Raw genomic sequence first — 22,336 nt, forward strand, 5'->3', positions numbered from 1 at the left:
CTCTGTTACACAATAAAATAACCACAGATGCAGTGATGCTAAGCAGTCTCTGGAGCCGGAGCGTGACACAGGCTGATCTCAACCTCACCCCAGTATGCAGGACTCACTTCCTCCACAGCTGCTAGGTGGTCAGGGCACAGTTCAAAGGCTCTTCCTGCTCCTTTGGCCTTGAAGTGATTTTGGCTGAGCTTGGGGCTGGCTCTTCAGCTGTGTCTCTGGTTCCACTGGGTGTGTGGCCAACTGAGGTGGGAAACCTCTACAGTGTCCTGAAGTGGAGATATCGTCCACTAGAGAGGATTTTAGTAAACAGAAGAGACACTGTCTTTGGAGCCAAATAAGCTTGTATTTGACTGAATGCGATCTCAGCTCTAAACTGTGCGATATTGGTGAATTATTTAACCTCTTTAAAGTTAAGCCCTTACCCAGGGAAAGAAAAGAGGTCTGCTAATCTGCAGGATTCTTACAAGAATTAAATAAGAAAGCGCTTAACACTCTTGCAAGCTCATCAAAATCTGATAAATTTTGAAATCCGAACATCTGATATAGTCAAGGACAAGGCTGCGATGTGATAGAACACTCCTTGTTTGAGTCCTCAGCAAATACTGTTCTGATACATTTAGATTTCAATGCACCCATCACTAGCAGCAGCAAGTGGCCCCGAGGAGACTCTGGACAATACATACTTGAGGATGTCACGGCCTCTGCTGCCCATCACTCTCACAGCAGCAAGCAGTTCAGAAGGCTTTCATCTGAGTGGATGGCTTGGGAAACTCTTGTGTGGATTTAGCCTTGCTCAAAGGCCAAGGATCAGGATCCTCTGAGCGGCCTCCTGAGCCTTTCTCTGTATACTAGGGAGTAAATCCAAGTGCAGGGACAAGGACCTAGGGAATGCTTGCACGTCAGTAAGCAAACCTTTCCTGGCTACCTAGGATGCCTAACACACTCGGGGTGGGGGTGGGGAACAACCAGCATAGTTATGGTCCTTAAAACAAAAAAAAAAAAGGAAAGAAAGCTTAAAGCAAATGGTTTAAAAACTGTGTGTGTGTGTGTGTGTGCCTGGATTATATGAGAAGATACCTAACTTTATTTAATGGATGAGAGTCAAACTTCTTATCACTAGAATAAACAGAGTGAGTACTAAATATACCCTTCACATCAAATCCTGAGGATTAATTGGCTTTAAATATGGACTAGGCCTGGCCCTGCAGCTGCCACACTCTGGGGAAGGCATACACCACACAGCCAACTGGATCACTGGCTCTTCAGTTAGCAGGTCTATCTGTTTATCTCTGTGTAAAGCTGGAAAAGCAGGGTAGGAGACGGATTTCCAGTCTCCACTCAGTAAAGCCCCAGCTTCCCTCCCCATCCTTAGCCTGGCTGCAGAATATCATCTAAGAAGTATAAACTCTCAGAGAACGCAGAAGACACAGGGTGTAGGCAGGAGGGTGGTCAGGGTCAGAGGAAGGGTTCAAGTCTGATTCGGACAGAAAGGCACAAACTGAAAGGCAACAATAGAAGTTTAAGGCTTTTTCACATCCTCCAAGTGCAAACCTCCTAGCATCTTCTTCCCTGGTCTGGAGATTCTGTCTGTGTTGTGCAGTGGAAGTTTACTAGAAAGGCAGAGACCTGGTACATATGATGTGGCAAGATGGGAAGACTATATCTATAAATACCTACGACTTCGCCACGAAGCGCCTACTCAGAATGGTTCAACTTTTAAACTAACTTGAGCTGTTAGTCTATTTTCTCTTTCCTATGTCAAGCTTTTATTCCCTTGTGTTTGTTTTAAAATAGCATAGCTGACATTTAATTCACATGTCATACAACTTACCCATTCAGGGAGGCAACCTGTAAAACTAAACTGCACCCATTTACTGTGTGGTCAGCACAATGTGAAAATAAGAGACACAGAGATGCACTGAACACAGCCAATCCCCTGCAGGAGCTGATATACGAACAGGGCAGCCCCTGGTATCCCACAGGCTGACCATGCCAAGAACAACACTTTGAAGATGAAGCAACCGGAGCCAGGAACTGTTGTAGAACATTATTTTAAGGTGTGTTACTTTTGTTTACGCTCTGGAACATGTTTAATGATGCAAAGATGTATTTGATTAAATAAAATTCACCTGTGGTCAAGAGGCTGCATCAGCAACTAGCTGAAAGGAAGTGGCAGGGAGAAGCCAGGTGGAGAAGGGTTTTTACAGAGGAGCGAGAAGCAGCACAAGGGCTTTGGGGGAGACATAGGAGGTGTGCTGCTTGTTATTCAGCCTCTCTGAGGAGCAGAATTACACCTCAAACCTTGAATCTTAAGTTCATTAGAGGGACAGAGATTTAGTTAAGTTCCCTTCTTAGCTTTGAAAGAGTCAGTACCTGAGGAAACAGAATTATCTTAGGCTGTGGCCTCACCACTACTGAAGCAGGGGGTAATTGCAGTTGCTGATTTGGACATCCATGGATTAAAAGGCAGCAACAATTTTTAAAATGACAGCAAGGAATGTTATCAGTTAAGCTTTGGTTCGGTCCAGCCTTGGGACTCAGGGCTGCAGAGACAGACATGCATGAAAATGTTGACACTTACTTTGGGTCGCGTGTCCACAACATAAATGAAGTCACTTCCGGGATTGGCTTTCCTGATGGCTTGGAGCATCTGTTCGTCCTCCAGACACCGAGCACTGAAGCCAGAAAGGGGCTGGCTGCTTCTGCAGATGGAGGCCTGCAGGAAGAGGCCACAGCAACACAGTGACATCAGAGAGGCTTCAGGACCATCCCAAAACAAGGAGTCCTTGGTTAGCCTGCACCCCACACCAATGTTGGAAATAGGATTAGACTTTGTGGAAATTTGAATCAAAGTAGAAGACCCTCTACATGGGCAAGCTTTCTGTGTTAAGACCTTAGGAATGTGTGAAGATGTTTAGATGGGATCCAAATCATAAAACCTAAAGCTATTTAAGCAGCCTATTTTCCTTTTCAATAATATTGTCTCTCTGCACTGCTGAAAGTGGAATAACTACTCCCCTGAAATTTATAAGACACTATTAATGGCAAGACTGGGGGAAAAATTAGTGTTTTTTATCGTTTTCTATCCTAGTCTATTTAAAAGATCAAGAGCACCCGAAATCATTTCTAATGGTCACATTTTCCCAGTAATGAAAGCCCACGTCACTATTAGGTTTGCTCAGTAACAGTGTTTAGAAACAAGAACTTTCTTCAGTTTCAGCATGTCCTGACATTTCCCTGACCTTCAATTCCAACATCATACAACCATCCTTCCATTTCCGAGGTCCTGCACTGGTGGGTTTAACCAGCTGTGGCTTTAAACAACCATGGATCAAAAGTATTCAAATAAAAGTATTGAACCAGCCAGGCGGTGGTGGCGGACGCCTTTAATCCCAGCACTTGGGAGGCAGAGGCAGGCGGATCTCTGTGAGTTCGAGGCCAGCCTGGACTACAAGAGCTAGTTCCAGGACAGGAACCAAAAAGCTATGGAGAAACCCTGTCTCGAAAAATCAAAAAAAAAAAAGTATTGAACCATATTGAATACACTTAGACTTTTTTGTCACCTATTCCTAAACAGTCCATTGTAGCAAGTATTTACTTCGGGTATTTTAAGCAACCGAAAGCCAATGCAGAGAGGGTGAGCAATGTACATGCAAACACTAGTGTTGTAGAATATTATTTTAAGGTTACTTTTGTTTATGCTCTGGGACATTAGTTTAATGATATAAAGATGTTTTTGAACAAATAAAATTCACCTGTGGCCAGGAGGCTGAGTCAGCAACTAGCTGACAGGAGTTATAGGGAGCAGTCAGGTGGAGAAGGTTGTAAGTAGGGGTGAGAAAGAGCACATGGACTTCTTGGTACTAAGTCATTTATGAGTTTTGTTCCCTAAAAGTTTATGCTGTGAATTTAGGAGACCATATTGTACATAATTTAAAGCAAAATAACTCTTAAAAACACATAACTCTCAACAACAAACATACCCAGAATGCTGCTCATAAGTAAGTCTCTAACCATGACCTGCAAAGCTGCTTGATTTCAAAGGGAGTCTGCGTGATGGTGAGCTCCTCAAGGCCCATGTACAGAAACAGGATTAAAATTAATGTCATGGGATGCCTTGATATCTGGCAAAACCAAGAGACCCTAATGCAAGCTCTCTCCACACACTGCTCCTACTGATAAGGACCCTGTCACCTAAGTCTCCTGACCTAACAGCCTGTGGCAGCTCGTGGTCACTGAAGTATGGGGTCTCAGTTTTCCTCCAGTCTATGACCAATCAGTTAAACCTTCAGTAGGAACAGGAACAGCCTCCCTGTCACGATACTGCAAGGCCTGACCGCCCCCCCAGCACCCCATTTTCACCCCTCCCCGTGCAACCACAACATGGTCCTTATTCAATGGCTAGGTTATAACAATCAAAAAGAGCATGAAAAGCCAAGAGGCCACTTCTCCGGACTCCCACGCAGTCACAGAAATCCATAGTCAGCAGTGGGCCTTCGTAAGGACAAGCCTTCACCCAGAAGCTCTTATATACTTAAACATGATACTGGAATCCAAATGTTGTTGCAGAACACACATGACTATTTTTCCTCCTGCAATTCAGAGTGTAGTGTGTACAGAGATGTGGGAATGGGAGCTCAAGGGCCCACATGGCCAGTGTTTTCCCAGAGTAACCACATCATGAAGGGATGCTCAGAAACAAGTCTATCCAAAGCCTTTGCTAAAACAGCTAAATCCAATGCAGAGGATCCCAACTTCATGATATTCTTAGCTGCTGGAAAGATCAGAGGGCAGGAGCAGGCACGGAGGGCATTAGACTAAGCTGGCCTCTGAGCTACGTTCTGAAGACCCTGGACTCACTGTTTAGACACTCTGTCTATCCTTCTGCTGGAAGGAAGAACAATCAATTCTATCCCTCACCTAAATTCCTGTCCTCTCTCACGTCATCACAAAATGTCAATGAGACTGGCATCTCAATTTAAAGTATAACAACACAGAATCTGACAACTTTACTAACTCCGTTTTTAAGAAAGAGGAGTCACAACATCCTTTGCCTCTAAACACTGTTTCACTCCTCTGTGGGTTGAAACATATCAGGAGTTAACTAATACATACAGGCAAGTGTCACGTTTCTCCAGGCCCCATTTCATGGCTGGGAAAAAGAGCAGAGGCTGCAAAGGCCTCCTTTCAATGAAGAGAGCCCACTGCTAAACAAGTATGGTCTTTCAGAGAAGGTAACCCAGAGGGCTGTTTCCTTACTTTGGTGGAGATGCCTTGCTCAAAAAAATTTTTGGAAACTTCCTTTATCACCGGACAGCTGTTGCTCCACCTTGACTGTAGGTAAATTTACATTCACTTGATACAATCACATATATGTACACATGTGTGGACACATGCATATGCACATGCAGAGCATTGCTTGGTTTTAAATATAAAACTATATTAACCACGAAAATCAAACCTTTTTGCCTGACTTGAGCCAAGTATTTTTATAGCTGGTGGCGAAGAATACTGTTACTCCTCCAAGTTTGTTTTCCTATCTTCCATGGAAACAGAGCTTTAAATTGTAGTTTCTTGCATGGTTACCCAAAGACTGCATTTTCCTGCCTTCTCTGCACAGTACTCGCGGACAGGATGTGAGCAGAAATGTCACACTGGCTTTTTGGACCTTCCTTTTAAAAGTGGGAGCCTGCTGAGAGCCTCCTCATCCACTGCCTGGAGTGAGGAACTGATGGCTGATACTAAAGCCCTCTTCATCTAAGGGTCAGAAAGACAGGCATAGCACCTCCAGAGAGGACAGCTTCATTCGGGCAGCTGAACACACTTAGGTAATGTCTGAGTCTACCATTGTTTTATTGCCAAATAGACATGGAAGGTAAGTTTCTACATGAAACTAGATTGTCTCACACCATCCACAGGATACCCATGTACTACTGAGAATTCAAATAAACACACACAGAATACTCAAATAAAGAAGACAGAAAGGAGAGACAGAGAAAGCTAGAAAAATTCCCATCCAGGATAAAACCTAAAAGCCAACTGAAACAAAGGCCTGTTTTGAGACGTACATGGCTTTCTTTACAGTAGTAGGAGAGGGCAGGAAATCGCCGTCTGCTCCGGAACTTGGAACTGCCCACGATGATATGTGCTGTGGCTGATTTGGGAACGTACAGTTCCGTGGGGTAAGAGTCACAAACCTGTCACCAGGAAACAGAAAGGTATGATGAGGCAATCAAACATTACACTGCAAATGGACCCCAGAAATCCCATTTCGACATGCCTGAAGGCTGCAAATCTTCATTTTCCTAATCAAGTTACAGAGGGGGCTGTTTCGAGGAAACCTGAAGCCACTCTGAGAAGTGAAGTGCTGCCGAGTCTGTGACAAATCCTGAGGGAACGCAGAATAACTGTGAACACCACGTCACTGTGCAGTGTCCTTCTCTCCACAGGCTCTTTACATGGGGAAGACAGTTTTTCATCAAAAAGGAACAGACTGCAACTCTGCATCTTAATGGCTGAAGAAACATCAGCCCCCTATGTTTGACTGGCAGCCTGTGTGGGGACAATTTCCGAAAATGTAGTCACAGCAGTTACATCCTCAGGTCACCTCTGTGTCCCTGGCACACTGTGTACTTCTTTGGCCTTCTCTGAACACCCCTGCCCCTGGTCTTCCCAGGTTCCTTCCATGCTCCCCCAGCCTACCCAGTCCCACCTTCTTTCAGGAAATCTCCTCCCAGGTCCTCCCCTAGGAAGATTTGTAGATAGAACTTCACAGTGCACCTCCCATTACAACACAATGTACCAGCTTCATCTGTGTTTCAAGTGTGTTGATTTTATAATAGTAAAAGATTTGCTCCCCATGGGACCTGGTGCCTTGGAGGATCATAGGATTGAGCATCAGAAATCAGCTGCTTGGTACATGGTCTGGCATTTGTGACTCTGCAACCTTGAAGAGCCAAACTACACCGGATGCTTTGGTTTTTCTGATCTCCAAAAGTGATAGTTTAGTAATGATATTTTAGGGGGTGGACAGAAGAAACAATCAGATAACAGCCATGACAGAGCACTTTATAAACCAATGGAGCCAAAAGAAATGCCAGCACTTGGCAATGGTGTGTGCTGCTGGCTGTCGGTGTTTGGTTTTCCCATCAGTCAATCCATCAGATGGCAGTTTCCTGGGCTTCATCAAGCAACTGTTTTTTTCCTGGAAGTCAAGCATCTTTGGAGTCATAGCAACAGAATCCACATGGGTGTAACAACAGGGGTAATACTGTATCTACGGATCCTTTGGCCAGCTCCACCCACTCTTACCACACTACAAGTTGCCACTGAAGGGAATGAGAAACCACATGAGAGTTCTCAGCCTCCTGTCAAGACGCCGTCTGTCCCTGCCTGCCTCCACTAACTCTCTTAACCAGACAGCTCAAAATTATGGAGCAAAAGGCCAAAACAGGAATGACCACAGGTCCAAAGCGTCATTTCAATCTCAGGTGGGCTCATACTCTCAAGGAAAGCCCTGTTCCAAAAGTGGAGAGCCCAGCCTACTAGGACCCAGACAGCAAGAATGAGGCCACAGAACATTGCACTTCCTTCCTGATTCCAGCCTAGTGTCTGACTCTGTCTCATGCAAGCAAGCTCTAGAATATTAACACAAACCACTTCTGCTGGCCCATGGGTCAAACATGTGATCACCCAGCAGACTGTCTGTCATATGCTGAAAATGACCAGTTTTGAAAGGAAGTAAGTTTTCAGTAAACTGAGGAGTACCTAGCTCTTCCTAATAACAACAATACGAAGAAACTGAAAGGTTTAATGGCTAAGTGGAATAACAATCTGTACTAGGGAAGATTTTCCAAAATACCTCACATAGCTTCTGGAGATCAAGAGGAAAGTGAAGGACCCTGCAGCTCCTGAAGTTCTCCCAAGGCCAGAAAATATCTAGTGTGGTCCATGCCACACCACTGTGTACCCCAATGCTGAAATGATAGTAGAGAAGGAGAGAGCCCAACCCCAAACTCCAAGGCTGTCCTGCTGTCTCTGCATTAGCGACTGCACAAGGCAGACACCACCTTCTAGAACAGCAGAGCCAACACTCTCAGAGGAGATGGTGGACCTTCATGTCCGATGCAAAGGTCAAAGCTCCCCTAACCGGGCCCAGTCAACAATCTCCTGGCTTGCAAACTGGCTGACACAACTCTGGCTCTTGAACACAGCTCTATTAAAGGAATCTTGCTTCTTCAGAGCACTGAGCCCTAGTCTATGAGCCAAGTAATTGGCATTCTGATGCATTTTCTAGTAGGATCTCCAACATGCTAAAGCAACTGCTAAATCAATTAATGATGATAACACCCTCAGGCTTCCAGTGCCATTTAACTTGAGTTCTAATCACTATTTTTACATAGCTGAAGGAATGAGATATATCCTCCTTTTAAAGCAGGCATCACTCTCAAGTGAAAACTGAGAATCCTATCCTGAAAGCTACAAACACTTCTGAAGAAATTGAAGACACAAATGGAATGATACTTGAATTCCTATATGAGAAGGCCCAATATGGCTACAATGTCCCTACCCAAAGCAACCTACAGACTCGAGGCAATCTTATCAAAGTCTCAATGGCCATTTTTGCAGAAATACAAAAATTTATCCTAAAACTAATATGCATTCTAAAGAGACTCCATACAATCAAAACATTTTTTTAAAGAACAAAGTTGGGGATTCCTACATCATAATTTGAAGACAGGTTAGGCAGCCACAGATATCCGAGGAATATGAAGCTATCATAAAGACAAACAGAGAAACAAAATGGAGGGCTCGTGAATAAACCTCACACACAGCTGCGGACCCTAACAAGCGACCAAAGCTGTTCTTGGAAAAAAATGGCTTCTTATCTGGTTACTGGAAAAATTAGAAATGCCCACCCGAAGTAAAAAGGTGAGCCCTTAGCCCTTACACAAAAATGAACTCAGTATGGATTAAAGGTGTAAGTGCAGGATGCAAAAAAACTATGAGGAATCACTTCACGTTAAGATCTGGTTTTCATTTCCTATGGATTATGGTAAAAGTGTAAGCACTGGAGAACAAAAAAACAAAACTACATTGCACATTAATTTTTATGCATCCAAGGAGCAACCAAAAGAATGCAAAGGCAACCAAACAAATCAGGGGTTTACTCTCCAGAATACAAAAAGAAATTCATGTCAACAAATCAAATGCCTTGGCTAAAAACAGGCAAGAGACTTGAACACCCTCAAGACGTTCACAGTCAGCACACACAGGAAATGATGGTCAGAAGCACTAACTACCCTGGCAGGGAAACGAGTATCCACTACACTGAGAAGCTGCCGCACAACTCAACTGTTAGGCTGGCCACTGCAAAGACAAAGCCAAAAACAATTGCTAGCAAAGAATTGTACATGCTGCTGAGACTCACAAGAAACACAGTAGGAAAGTCTTTGCAGCTTTCAAAACGCAATCACTACATGAGGCAGAAACCTCACTCTGGTAAATAGCGTGTGAGTAGGGAGCCTGCAAAGGTTCACAGGGCCCTGCTGAAGCAGCACTGCTCCTGGGGGCCAAGAGACAAACACAGCTCCCAAATCCGTCAGAGGAAGGATGAACAAATGCTTCCTGTTCACGTTGGACCTCCGTGCACCCTAAATGGAAGTAAATGCTGCCATATAAGCCAATAGAATCACATGAGAGATAACACTGCATGATTCTTTTTCACGTGCAGCATCTAAAGGAGTCTAATTCATTAAAATGGGAAGTAGAACGCTAAACACAGGCCGAGCAGAGAGGAGAGAGGGGAGAATTACTATGTAAGGTGAGCTCTGGAGTTCAGTCGCACGGCAATGTGGCTTACTGAGCTCTACTAAGCGCACGCCTGAAAATGATGAAGGTGGCAAATTTGGAAAGAAATGCTGCCAATCTTAGAAATTGCACGGCTGTCACTTTTACAACTAGTTCACAGAGCTGTAATCAAAATCCCGGTAACGACGAATGCGTCGCACAATATAATTTATGCTACTACATTTTAAAATTCCTCAGGAATCACCTGACATTTTTGGCTGGTTTTGAAAATCAAAAGGAAAAATTTAGAGAAAATGGGAAATGTTCACAAGACTGAAACATGTTTTTCTCTTGCTTTTTACTTCTGACTTGACTTTGTTAATGAAACAAGTTGGGCTACTGTTTATAAGAAAACATTTTTTGTCCTCACTAAATAAATTAGCCTGCATTTCTCACTAAATTAGCCTGCCTTAAAGGCCCATGTGTATCAGTGGGGTCTTGCCCTAAGGAATCTTTTTAGGTAACTCCTGCGTTCAATCATTAAGCTGCTACCACGTCCTTACTTTATTACGGGAATTACTGTTAGACCCAGGCAGAAATGAGTAACAGAGAGGCGGGCCATGAAGATGTCACATTCTCAGAACTGGTCCCTACTGCCCTGGGTACCTTCCGGTAAATGTATTTACCTATACAGATCATATCCACTCAAGATGCTATCCAAGATGTCTGAGTCAGACGCGGATGGGCAGCTTCTTGTCGGGAACTGAGGTACATCTACACAGAAACACTGGCCCTATAACTTACTTCGAGGAATTTATGACAAAGTGTATGAGCAATATAAAGTAATTTATAAATAAAAGATAACATGGTAAGATTTAGCTGTAGGGAACTGGAGTAAACAAGTCTGATTGAATAGATGGTTTAGATCATATTTTAAGTTATATTACAAGGAAGATTGAATAACTTTTTTCCCACTTCCAGGAACTGAACTTGGGTTCTCGGAATGCTGGTCAAGTGCTCAACCACAGAGCTACATCCCCAGCCTGACTAAAATATTAACCGTGTAGTAGACACCAATTACTTTACCTGAATAAAGGTAATCTCAGGGTTGTTGTATAAAACAAAGAACGTACTTAGGGAGTTAGGCTGCCATGAGCAAGTGCCACAGGTATCCTGGCTCATGCGGCGTTGACATCAGAGTTGACAGTGACTAACCTGCCCAAGACCACACAATCAGAGCACAGCAGAACTCTTCTGACATCACCTCCATCACTGGCAAGTTCCTCTGGGCCACCCACTTGAAAGGACTTGTGCCAAGTATAAAATAACTCATAAAGCAAGAGGGAAAATACATATTTTTCTTAATCATAAGGTCATGAAGTGGATTAAGATGGAATTTTCCTCAGTGGATGGCTAGCCAAAACTTACTATGTAGACAATCTCTGTTCTATCAGGCGGGCAATAGATAAAGACAAGTCTGTTGTATTTCTCAAGTCAGAAAATCCCCGCGGTTTCCACCTTTTCTGCACAACACTCTGTAAATGGCCGGCCTTGTTTTTGCTGTGTGTTACTCTGGAAAAGAAATGCTGTGTGACACATGGTTTTCAGTCTGTGTAGAGCAGGACTCCGGTTACTATGCATGAGTCACATTGGGGATGTTAGTTCTATGGGGGAAGTCACCAAAAGGAAAAGAGCCCTATTTTCAAGAAAATACAATTCACTGCTGCAGCTCACAGTGTTCTTCCTTGATCAAAAAGAGTCACACCGTTGCTTTAGAAATAAAGACATCTGATTTGCTTTGCTTTAGAGCTGGGTTTCCCTTCACTTTCATCTTAAGGCTAAATAAAACATTTGGTGTAAAAGTTGAGTTTAACAAGAGGACAACTTGGTCTAATTATATTAACCTGATACCTTCACAAAGATTAAGTACGGTATCAATTATTGAATTTAAGCATAATTACAAAGAAGATTCAGTATCAGGAGTAAACATCTGCATCTCAAACAATCTGTATCTCCGAGATATTCTGGAGAATAGTGAAGAACCATCCAATGTTAGGATAAGATGTAGTCTCAAACTATAATAATCATAATTAGTGAAAAACTAATTGTAGATTTTATACAGTGTCAAATTTAGACAAAAAGTAGCAATATACAAAAGTACAAATCATGATTAAAATCTATGATTAGAGCTGGGATGCAGCTCAGATGTTCTGGGTTCAGTCTCCAGCACTCATAAGTCAGGTATGAGAAACATATCTACACCTTAGCACTTGACATACAAAGGCAGGAGGATCAGGAGTTGAAGGCCATCCTTGAGTTTGAGTTCAGCCTGGGCTGCCTGAGACTGTCAAAAAACAAAAACAAAAAAACACAAATGAGAAGTTCTGAAGATCAGAAAAACATGCTGGAATGTATCTTTAATAGCTCCATGAATGGTTAACAATTACCTAAAGCTAAACAGTATCTACAATATACTGAGATAGTCTTCTAGGATAAAGAAGCATGAATGCGAATAGGCAATTCAGAGAGTCGCTATGACTGTTCAATAAACACAGGCACTATTTAAATAAGAAAGGGTCTATTAAATTATGTAACTATCAACAAAGGAAGGAAAGTAATACAGAAGACGGGGCTTGAAGTATATCTCAGTGGTATGGTAAGGCGTTTGCCAGACATGCTCAGAACCCTGGGCTTGAGCCTGAGCAAACAAACCCACAAACACACAACAGTTAAACCATGATATTACCATTCATATTGTCTATCTCTTTCGCCCTCCCTCTTTCTCTGCTGCCCCTCCACACCTCCTTCTCCCTTCCCTTGCTAACTCCCTAAAGCACTAGGAATCAATACTGAAGCTAATACTAACATGTGAGTTTATCACTGGAGAGAACAAGGGCTATCTTGGCACTATCCTCCCCTTTCTCCATACTCCTCCCTGTGAGTATAGGCACATTTTTTTCCACATCTCTCTAGGGAACCTCTTGGTGACCTTATGTACCAATTGAGAATCCAGTAAGCGTATCAAGAGGCTGGTGCCAAACTGCCATTGGAGTCCCTCTGACTTCCCCTCTAATCGTCCCCTGTGCTATAAAAAGATGTGATGGGAGAATGAGGTTCCAGCCAGCTCTCCCATCAACTGGCTGCCAACAGAGTCTCCACTTGGCCTTCCTGAGTTTCCACATGCTCACCCCCTTAAGAGGAGAAGTATGCAGGGATGGTCTTGAGGGACTAATTCTAGGTACAGTTGGGCCGCCTGGCATACAGCTACTGTGGCAGATCATTTGTGCAGCATGCCCAAGACCCTGGGTTCAATTCCCAGTAGTGGAGGGGGCAGGGTACCAGCAAAAAGAGAAAGACTTGGGGACCCTCAGACTTCATCTATAAAGAGCAGCGGAATCTAGAGGAGATACAGTTATCCCACGCTAACTGCCTTTGTTGATTCATGCGGATTAAGTGTGTGGATCCCACTAACATGGTGCCACTCACTCTGTAGTCTCTATTCACATCGCTGAGCTGCCAATAGTTATCGGGGAGGCCCATTCTCTTGTATTCTTCACTAAGATCAATCAGCAACCAGCCCTGTTCTCTTTCTTCCTTATCCAGCTTGGGATTGAAGGAAAAGCAGTATAACTCCTCGTATTTCACTGCAAGAAAAAGAGAGTAGAAGCCAAATCAAGCTAAGTCAAAGCCAGAAACTGCCCCAAAAACATTCTGTCCCAGCTGGAGTTCACCATCCCAGCCTCCCACCCCTGGCAAGGGAACAAGGGCACCCTGCTGCTATGGACAGGGTCACATGAACCCCTCCCAGCAATGACAAGACGACCTTGAGGCATCTGGATGCAACTCTGCAAGAGCTTCCTTCTCTGCAGAAAGCAGGGCCTTTCCTCCTTGCGGACAGAGTCGTTTTAACTGCTTCAAAAGTGACTATATTTTCCAAAACACATAAAATATGGAGCATGACAATAATTAAAAATGTAGGAATTCATCAGACATCTATTCTGTTTGGCACTGGAATGGGTCCTAAGAGGGACACAGTTTGATGCTCACAAAATTAAGAAATCAAAAACAAAATAGTTAGAAAAGCTGTGGATTATGTAACAAAACATGTATTTTTAACAACTACACATAATATAATCATGTTGCTCTTAAGGTCTTTAGAGGAGCCATTAATAAAATCAGTCTATAAAGCACCACAGCCTGCGCATGGAGTCCAAACTGAGGGATGCATCATGGAAGCATTCCTTCAATTCGGCCAGACATTTTTCTCCCTCAGGCTTGTGAGGCCAAGCCCAAGAGTCTTACTTCCTCCCTTTTCCCAATAAAATCTAGCATTTGTTTTTTTTTTTTTTTTTTTGCTGTGGTCTTGCCATATAAGGGAAGTATACAGTTCACCATATTACCACATTGCCATTACCAAAGTCCCTGTTGCCACATTAAAAAGTAAAAGGAAACAGTGAAATTAATTTAGTAATATTTTAACCCAATATAGCTAATATAGTTACTTTAACATGTATATAATACAAAATATAGTACAAGGCCACATTTTGTTTCGTTTTGGGGACTCCATGTATAGTTTGTATCACTACAGCTTGGTTGAGGAACAGACACATGATGGAGGAGGGTCATGCTTTCATTGGTTAATAAAGAAACTGTTTGGCCTGATAGGTCAGAACATAGGTGGGTGGAGTAGACAGAACAGAATTCTGGGAGAAAGAAAGCTAAGTCAAGCAGATGTCATGGAGCCAGCCACCAGATCAGACATGCTGAATCTTTCCTGGTAAGCCACCACCTTGTGGTGCTACACAGATTATTAGAAATGGGTTAATCAAGATATGAGAGTTAGCCAAGAAGAGGCTAGATATAATGGGCCAAGCAGTGTTTAAAAGAATACAGTTTGTGTGTTGTTATTTCGGGTAAAGTCGGATGGATAAAGCTAGACGTGTGGGAGCCGGGCAGGATGAAAAGCAGGCCTGCTCGCCTCATCACTACAGACACGTTCAAAAAAGCTGGGTGGGCATCTGTGGCTTAGAAGTTCAAGACCTAAGAATTCCTGACCAAGATGAGTCTTTGTTTGGTTCTATATTCTATTCTAAGAAACCGATCAATCCAGCTGGTAGGCACTAGTGCTGACCCTCACTTCAAAGACGAGAAAAGTGAGGCAAAGGAGGCTGAGGAAGAGCACCCTACAGGTCATCTGTGTTCCATGTTCCCGCAGAAGTTCTCAGCTCTTCCCTTATTCCCCTTCTCCACCCTCATAAACCTCCTTTCTCTCTCTAATGTGTGCCTATAGCCTCAGTTTTCCCAGCCCTCCCATTTCGTGCTCAGCTGTCTGACAGCACTCTGGGCGGACAATTTAATGCTCCTATGTGTGACTGAAGGCCCTATAAAAGAGCTGGCCACCAACAGGAGGCCAAGCCAAACTCAGTCATAAGGTTGTTTTGACTGCTATTAACATGACTCACCCGCAGGAAAGAAGAAAGACAAGGGTCGTATTTTGAAGGAAGATACGGGCATTTTCAAGGAGTACATCTTTTTCATTAGACGTCTAAGAGGCACAACTACATAAATTGTGTTCCACTTCAGTCTTTCTTGACATCACCATTCTAAACATCAAAGCAGAACACTGGGCTGTGCATTAGAGAAGAATGGTGCACAGGCAGGCGCTTGCACATCACACATACACACACCCCAGACACGATCAGTAAAAATAGTTTCTGGCATATGAGCTAATGGGGAACAGCAGAGAAGATTGAGACCCTGTTCTGGGAAGAGCTGGCTCAACACTGAGCCATCTTTTCCGTTACTGAGTACCATTTTCATGACTTGGACATCTGCTACCATAATGCTAACTGCAAAAGAAGTTTGTTGAAGATGCCAAAAGGATCTCTTGAGAAATCCTCAGCTCCCTGGGGGTAATAATGGAAGTGAAGCTTCCTTTTGTTAAGTGTTTACAAATAGGTCTCAAGGTCCGAAGAGGAAAAACATCCCATGACTGACAGTTCTCTGTATGTGGGCTGAGAGTGAACAGTCAGAGTGTACAAAACCAACACTGGACAGGAAGACCCTGCAGTTGGAAGATATCAGACTAGGTTTACATTGAAATTTTAAGATGTTTTCTTTTGGACACTTTTATAGAAAGGGATGATAAACAAATCTTCAGCCCCAATCTTAAAATTCCATATGAGGGCAAGAAAGCCTCCATTTTATTTTTGTTGTTGTTGGCCAAACCTGGATCTTGTTTCTGTACTGTGGACAAGCCTCTTACTCAGAAGCCAGCCTACACTGTACACTGGGGACTGTGGAATCTGAGAAATGAAAAAGTACCCAGCACAGACGTAAATTCTACAGACTAGTTCCCACTTCCCTTCTGTTCTGTCCCTCCCACCCCAATGCACATCACAAAATACGGCAAAATTTTAACAGTTATCGGGGAAGGAAGATTAAAACAGTTTTTTGGACTGAAGAAATGTTTAGTGGTATTCTGTTTGCAGGTATGTTTTTTAAATTTGTATAATGACAAATTCTAGGTGCACACACACATGCACACATATGGTTCAATTTGATATTGAGATTCCCACCATCATTATTATTATCTGTGTATGCATGTGTGCCATGCACAGAATCATCAGGGTTCGTTCTCTCCTTCCACTATGGAACACGTTGGTCATCCAGCTTGCACAGTGAGAAATCCTAACTGCTGAGTCACTTCCCAAATCCTGTTAAGATTTTTAAATACAGCATGGAGTAGTAAATCAAACTAACAAACTTCAAATAACAAATAGGTTTGTGATGAGAATATCCTGAATCTACCTTCTTGGCGGTATTGAAATGTATAATATTCATTAATGGCACATGTATAGTGAACATTTTTCTCTCTATTCATCAGCTGATGAGCACAGGTTGCTAACTGTGAGGGTGAGGCTGCTAAAATGAACATGGAAGGAGACAATGAAATGATTTCAAGTCTGTAGGTGCATCAGACGGCGGCTCTATGTTTGGTTTCTGAGGAGTGCCCACACTGTTCTCGATAATGGCTATACTCATTTATATCCCCACAGTAGACAAGAGTTCTTTTCTTATCCTTCCTGATCTCAAAGAGTATTTGTTTCTTTTCACATTAGACACTCTCATGGGTGTGAAGCAGCATCTCATTGTGGTTTTCATTTTTATCTGCCAAATGATTAGTGATGCCAAGTTTTTCCACTTGTTACCCATTCGGATAATTTTAGAAATGTCTAGTTAAATCCCTTGTAATTCTTACTTGGATTATGTGTTTTCTTCTCACGGAGTTTAAGTTTCTTACATAGTTGGATATCAATCCCGTATCAGATGTATGTCGTACAACACAGCTGTCTCTGTCTATGAACTATTATTCTCTTTATGGTAATCTTTAACTATGAACAAGAGTGTTGGGACCATTTAGAGTCCTGGCCTCCAGCTGCTCTTCCCTGCTAGAGACCTTTACTTTCCTTCTGATATGAGTTACTGAAAGCTGTGTCAAAGTTGTTTACCAGCTCTGCTTCACGAGCACGTGTTGCCTTGCTTTGAGGATCAGAGGATAAGGTTTTCACCTGTTGGCCCACCTTACTGTGTTGGGTATATAAGCCTCCGTGGTGCTACTGAATAAAGGGCTTCTTACTAGTGACTAGAGGTCTGTGTCTCTCTCTGTCTTTGTATCTTTCAACCTCCAGCCCCTTTCCTGAAGCTCGTGAACTGTATGGTAGAGCATAGAGTGCAGACAGGCGTTGTACGCGGCACAAGAGAAAATTATTTGTCCATCTAAGCAAGGCCATCTCCCTCAGCTGATCTACCCTACCCCTCTTAAAACAGACATGATAAATAATGCTCAGACTTTGTATTTCCAGGTCTGTGCCATCACATCCCTCAGAACAGCTTCTGCTGCAGGGACAGGCTGGGAAGTGGGGGGATGGGGTGTTGTCCTAGGGTTCTTATTAGAAGGGCACACTGGACCTCTTCGTATGAAAAGCTAAAGCAAACCAAAACAACAATAAGAAGAAACCAAGCATCTGAACTACAGGAGTAATCTAAAGCACACCTTTAATTTTAAAAATTGCTTTTTAAATCAAAGTTTTTCTAAAAAAAACCTAATCCTACATCACTGCATACTGTCTAAAAAGACAATACAATTAGCTTAACAAAGACAAACTTAAATGTATTTCTACCCAGAAAAGCAAACTGACAATTACTAAAATATTATATAAAATTAATTAATCATGAATATTTCTGGAAGGCCTGGTTGGCATTTTAGTCAAATACATAATGAAAACTGAGCACAGAGATATGCACTTTTACTGTGTTACACTACTGCTCACTGTGGAAAGTCTGTGAGCTGTCACTATGGGAAGCAAGTCTCTCTCCACTCCAGCTGAACCCCCTTCTCTTACCATCATCTTCTCACTCAGTTGAATTTCCTGCTTCCTACAGGAACACAACTTCAATTGTAAACTCCCAACTTGGAACCTGTCATTGACCCTTTGCTCCTTTTCTCACATATAAAAGGTGTGGAGAGAGGTGCAGAAGGGGCATGTCGGGGAAGGAGAGGAGTTTTGCAGCTATCCTCAGAAAAAGTTATTAGAAGAGGATATTTAAAAAAAAATAGGAAGAAATGTTATCTCCCTATAGAATAACTTGGAAAAATAGAGGAAAATTTAATGCTAAATGTGCTTTAAAAATTCAAAGGTAAACAAAAAAGAAAAAGGCCGCCAGCTACCATCAGAATGCAGAACTGTGGGGTTTTTAGGATCAGAAATATTGAAAGCCTTAGACAATCCACTGAATTAAGCCAAATCATAATAAATGCCATGGAAGACCCATCAGAGAACAATAAGAAGATAACAGAGGCTGTTACTGGATTTTGCACCCCTAAAATAAAATAGTAAGGGTGCCTCATCTTTACTGTGTATTTTAAAGAAGTCCAAGTTTAGATTATACATTAGGGCTGTAGAAGCTAATGTCACGGAAGAGGACTACCAGACTCAGATCAATAAAAAAGAAATTAGCAGGGTGGAGAAATGGAAGAATCAGTAAAGCAGTTACCCTGTAACCATGAGGACCCAAGATTAACTGACTGGCATTAAATACATGCAGGCGTGGTGGCTCACACTTGTAATCTCATCACTGGGAGAGCAGACAGGCAGATCTCTGGGCTCATCTGCCTATCAGCCTAGCCTACTTGTTATGATCCAGGTCAATAAGAGACCTTCTTTCAGAACACATGGTGGCTTCCAGAGGGATGTCCCAATGGTTAAAGGGGCAGGCTGCCCTTCTAGAGAACCCAGATTTCATCCTCCGCACCACATGTAGCTCTTAATTCCAGCCCCAGGTGATCTTATGTTCAGGCACTGCACACATGTGGTACATACATGAATACTCATACACATAAAAGAATAAAAACTAAAATAAAAAATAAAAAAAACCCAAGGTGGAACAGCTCTTGAAGTTGTCCTCCAACCCTTACACACATGACTATATGCACCTACACAGATGAAAATAAAATGCCACTGCAAATTTGCTCAAGCATCAATGATTTAGACAGTATAAAAGATTCAAATTAAGAAAATGAGATAAACCCAATCATGGGATTTTTGAAAACCATAGTAAATATACAGAACTGTGGCTGTAGCTGAGCGTGGCTGTAGCTGAGCGTGGCTGTGGCTGTAGCTGAGCGTGGCTGTGGCTGTAGCTGAGCGTGGCTGTGGCTGTAGCTGAGCGTGGCTGTGGCTGTAGCTGAGTGTGCCTGTGGCTGTAGCTGAGCGTGGCTGTAGCTGAGCGTGGCTGTGGCTGTAGCTGAGCGTGGCTGTGGCTGTAGCTAAGTGTGGCTGTGGCTGTAGCTGAGCATGGCTGTGGCTGCAGCTGAGCGTGGCTGTGGCTGCAGCTGAGCGTGGCTGTGGCTGTAGCTGAGCGTGGCTGTGGCTGTAGCTGAGCGTGGCTGTGGCTGTAGCTGAGCGTGGCTGTGGCTGCAGCTGAGCGTGGCTGTGGCTGCAGCTGAGCGTGGCTGTGGCTGCAGCTGAGCGTGGCTGCAGCTGAGCGTGGCTGTGGCTGAGCGTGGCAGTGGCTGTAGCTGAGCGTGGCTGCAGCTGAGCGTGGCTGTGGCTGAGCGTGGCTGTGGCTGCAGCTGAGCGTGGCTGCAGCTGAGCGTGGCTGCAGCTGAGCGTGGCTGTGGCTGAGCGTGGCAGTGGCTGTAGCTGAGCGTGGCTGCAGCTGAGCGTGGCTGCAGCTGAGCGTGGCTGTGGCTGAGCGTGGCTGTGGCTGTAGCTGAGCGTGGCTGTGGCTGTAGCTGAGCGTGGCAGTGGCTGTAGCTGAGCGTGGCTGTGGCTGCAGCTGAGCGTGGCTGTGGCTGAGCGTGGCAGTGGCTGTAGCTGAGCGTGGCTGTGGCTGCAGCTGAGCGTGGCTGTGGCTGTAGCTGAGCGTGGCAGTGGCTGTAGCTGAGCGTGGCTGTGGCTGTAGCTGAGCGTGGCTGTGGCTGTAGCTGAGCGTGGCTGTGGCTGTAGCTGAGCGTGGCTGTGGCTGTAGCTGAGCGTGGCTGCAGCTGAGCGTGGCTGTGGCTGAGCGTGGCTGTGGCTGTAGCTGAGCGTGGCTGCAGCTGAGCGGTACAGTAAGCACTTTGCCTGTGTGAGGCCCTAGGTCCAATTCCCACCACCAAAAGAAGGGAAGATATGCAGAAGAATTGGGAATTTAAGATGAACTTTTTAAAAAAAGGCTGTAATTTGGTAAAAAGTAAACATAAATTATTTAAGTATTGAAGGATACACAAACACTAAAGAAGGCAAGATAATTGATACAAAAATAAACAGCAAGAGGCAAATTAGAAGGGGACTAAAGACAGCACGCACATGGGAAAGCAGAGCCCTTTGAGAAACAGGCTTCTTTTAATCAGAGAATTTCATAGCCTTATTAGTAAGTCAGACCCACCAGACTAACGTATTTTCTCATCTGGGTCCAATCTTTCTTTTAACTAAATTATCTTACACTGTTATTTTTTAATAATCTATGACCAAATGCCTACCCATCTTTATTTATATAAAACGAAAACCAGTTAAATCTCTTCTAATGTTTTAGTTGTCCAGAAATCCAAAGGACCCATATAGCTTGGAGAAGGCCTCCTTTGTAAGTCTTGAATTAGATGAACTCCCAAACATTTTTTTGTAAAAAAAAATAAACATAAAAAAGTCTTCTGTAGCAGTCTGCAATCAGCGATAGCCACAAGAGATCCACGTTCATGACCAGAATAAGCACTGAGCTGATGTGGAAACAGCACTGTGCCCCAGCTAACTCCCTTCCTCTTCTGTCTCTCCTCCCCATCCTCTCCTCCTTACTGACATGCCTATCAGGGGAATAAGGATATATTTTGTCAACTATGTCCAGGTGATCTGTGATGAACCGTGCTTGCCCCCAGTAGAGAGCTGCTGCTTTGTATATGAGCCCCTACACCTTCTCTCATCTCCTTCCCGATTCGAGTCCTGCCTCTGAGACTACAGCACTGCAATCAGCAGCTCAGGAACTGCCTGGGCTGTGTCCCATCTTCCCACACTTATTAAAACACTGTGTTACATAACCTGACGTTTCTAATGCCAGTGTTTCGAAATGCTAGAGTCATTTAAAATCCGCTCAGGTGACAGTTTTAATTCAATGAATTACTACGTTTTAATTTATGGAAAAGGCAGCCAATCAGGTCTTTGGCTCCATCTCATATCTAAAGACCAAAATGTCACCTCTGAAGAAAAAGCATGCGTTTTTAGAAGCAAAGGGACCCTCACAGAAAGTGTTAGCACACCCTGCTCCCACCACGTCCTTTGCCACCCTGAGAGCTGCTCTTCCAGCTCTGTTTAGCCCTGCCCAGTTCTCCCGCTATCTCTAAATCCCATTAATCCGGTCAGAGCACATTTATTACCCTGCCACATCCATTAATCAGTGACACAAAAATTGCTGGCACATAACTCTTCTTGCAAGCTCTGCGGCATGCAGCCTAGCCTACATCTTCCCAGAACCGCTGTTCCAATTATAGAGCACCCTCCAGAAAGTTCAACTGATTTTCTGGCTTACTCTGCAGTTATTCTTAACACGCTTGGAGATCGGGAAAGTCTCAACCAACTGTCTTGAAAGAACAAAGCAAAGTCAAAATGACCAGATTGTGACAACTTCCAGGGATCACTTCCAATAAGTAACAAAACTGGATCTAAAATATCTACAAATGAAGGAAGTCAGAACCCAGCCCAATGCCTTTTGGAGGTCACAAATGTCTCATCCTGAACCAGGATGCACTTGGTAAAGGAACTCCATGCACATATCCTATTTCCCCTATTGACACCTTCCACGTGACGCTGAGGTTCTAGCTAGATGATATGTTTTTCACGAGCGACCAGAAAGCATATTTCCTCTAAGCAAGCTCACACAAACCTTGCAGAGAGTCAAGAACACTTCTCCAGGTGAATATTGTAAGCTCTCTGGCTAAAGCCCCAGCTACTACATGAGCTAGAAGAAGACAGCTACACTGACTACCCGTTTTCCATCTTCAAACATTCTCCCC

General features: G+C 43.6%; 1 protein-coding gene across 2 annotated transcripts in view; it reads right to left on the reverse strand.

Annotated features, from left to right (window-relative positions):
* Positions 1-22,336, reverse strand: part of Mtmr7 (myotubularin related protein 7) — a 76,804-nt gene that overhangs the window by 28,617 nt on the left and 25,851 nt on the right. Inside the window, exons 4-6 of one of the 2 annotated variants that reach the window (XM_075986559.1) lie at positions 13,276-13,433; positions 6,069-6,197; positions 2,582-2,716 (exon numbers count right to left, since the gene is read on the reverse strand). In XM_075986559.1, coding sequence (XP_075842674.1) covers positions 2,582-2,716; positions 6,069-6,197; positions 13,276-13,433 — 422 coding nt within the window. The remainder of the gene's footprint in view (positions 1-2,581; positions 2,717-6,068; positions 6,198-13,275; positions 13,434-22,336) is intronic. The other variant, XM_075986560.1, reaches the window with a different exon arrangement.

This window comes from Microtus pennsylvanicus, chromosome 9 (genome assembly GCF_037038515.1).
Source record: "Microtus pennsylvanicus isolate mMicPen1 chromosome 9, mMicPen1.hap1, whole genome shotgun sequence".
Taxonomy (NCBI): domain Eukaryota; kingdom Metazoa; phylum Chordata; class Mammalia; order Rodentia; family Cricetidae; genus Microtus; species Microtus pennsylvanicus.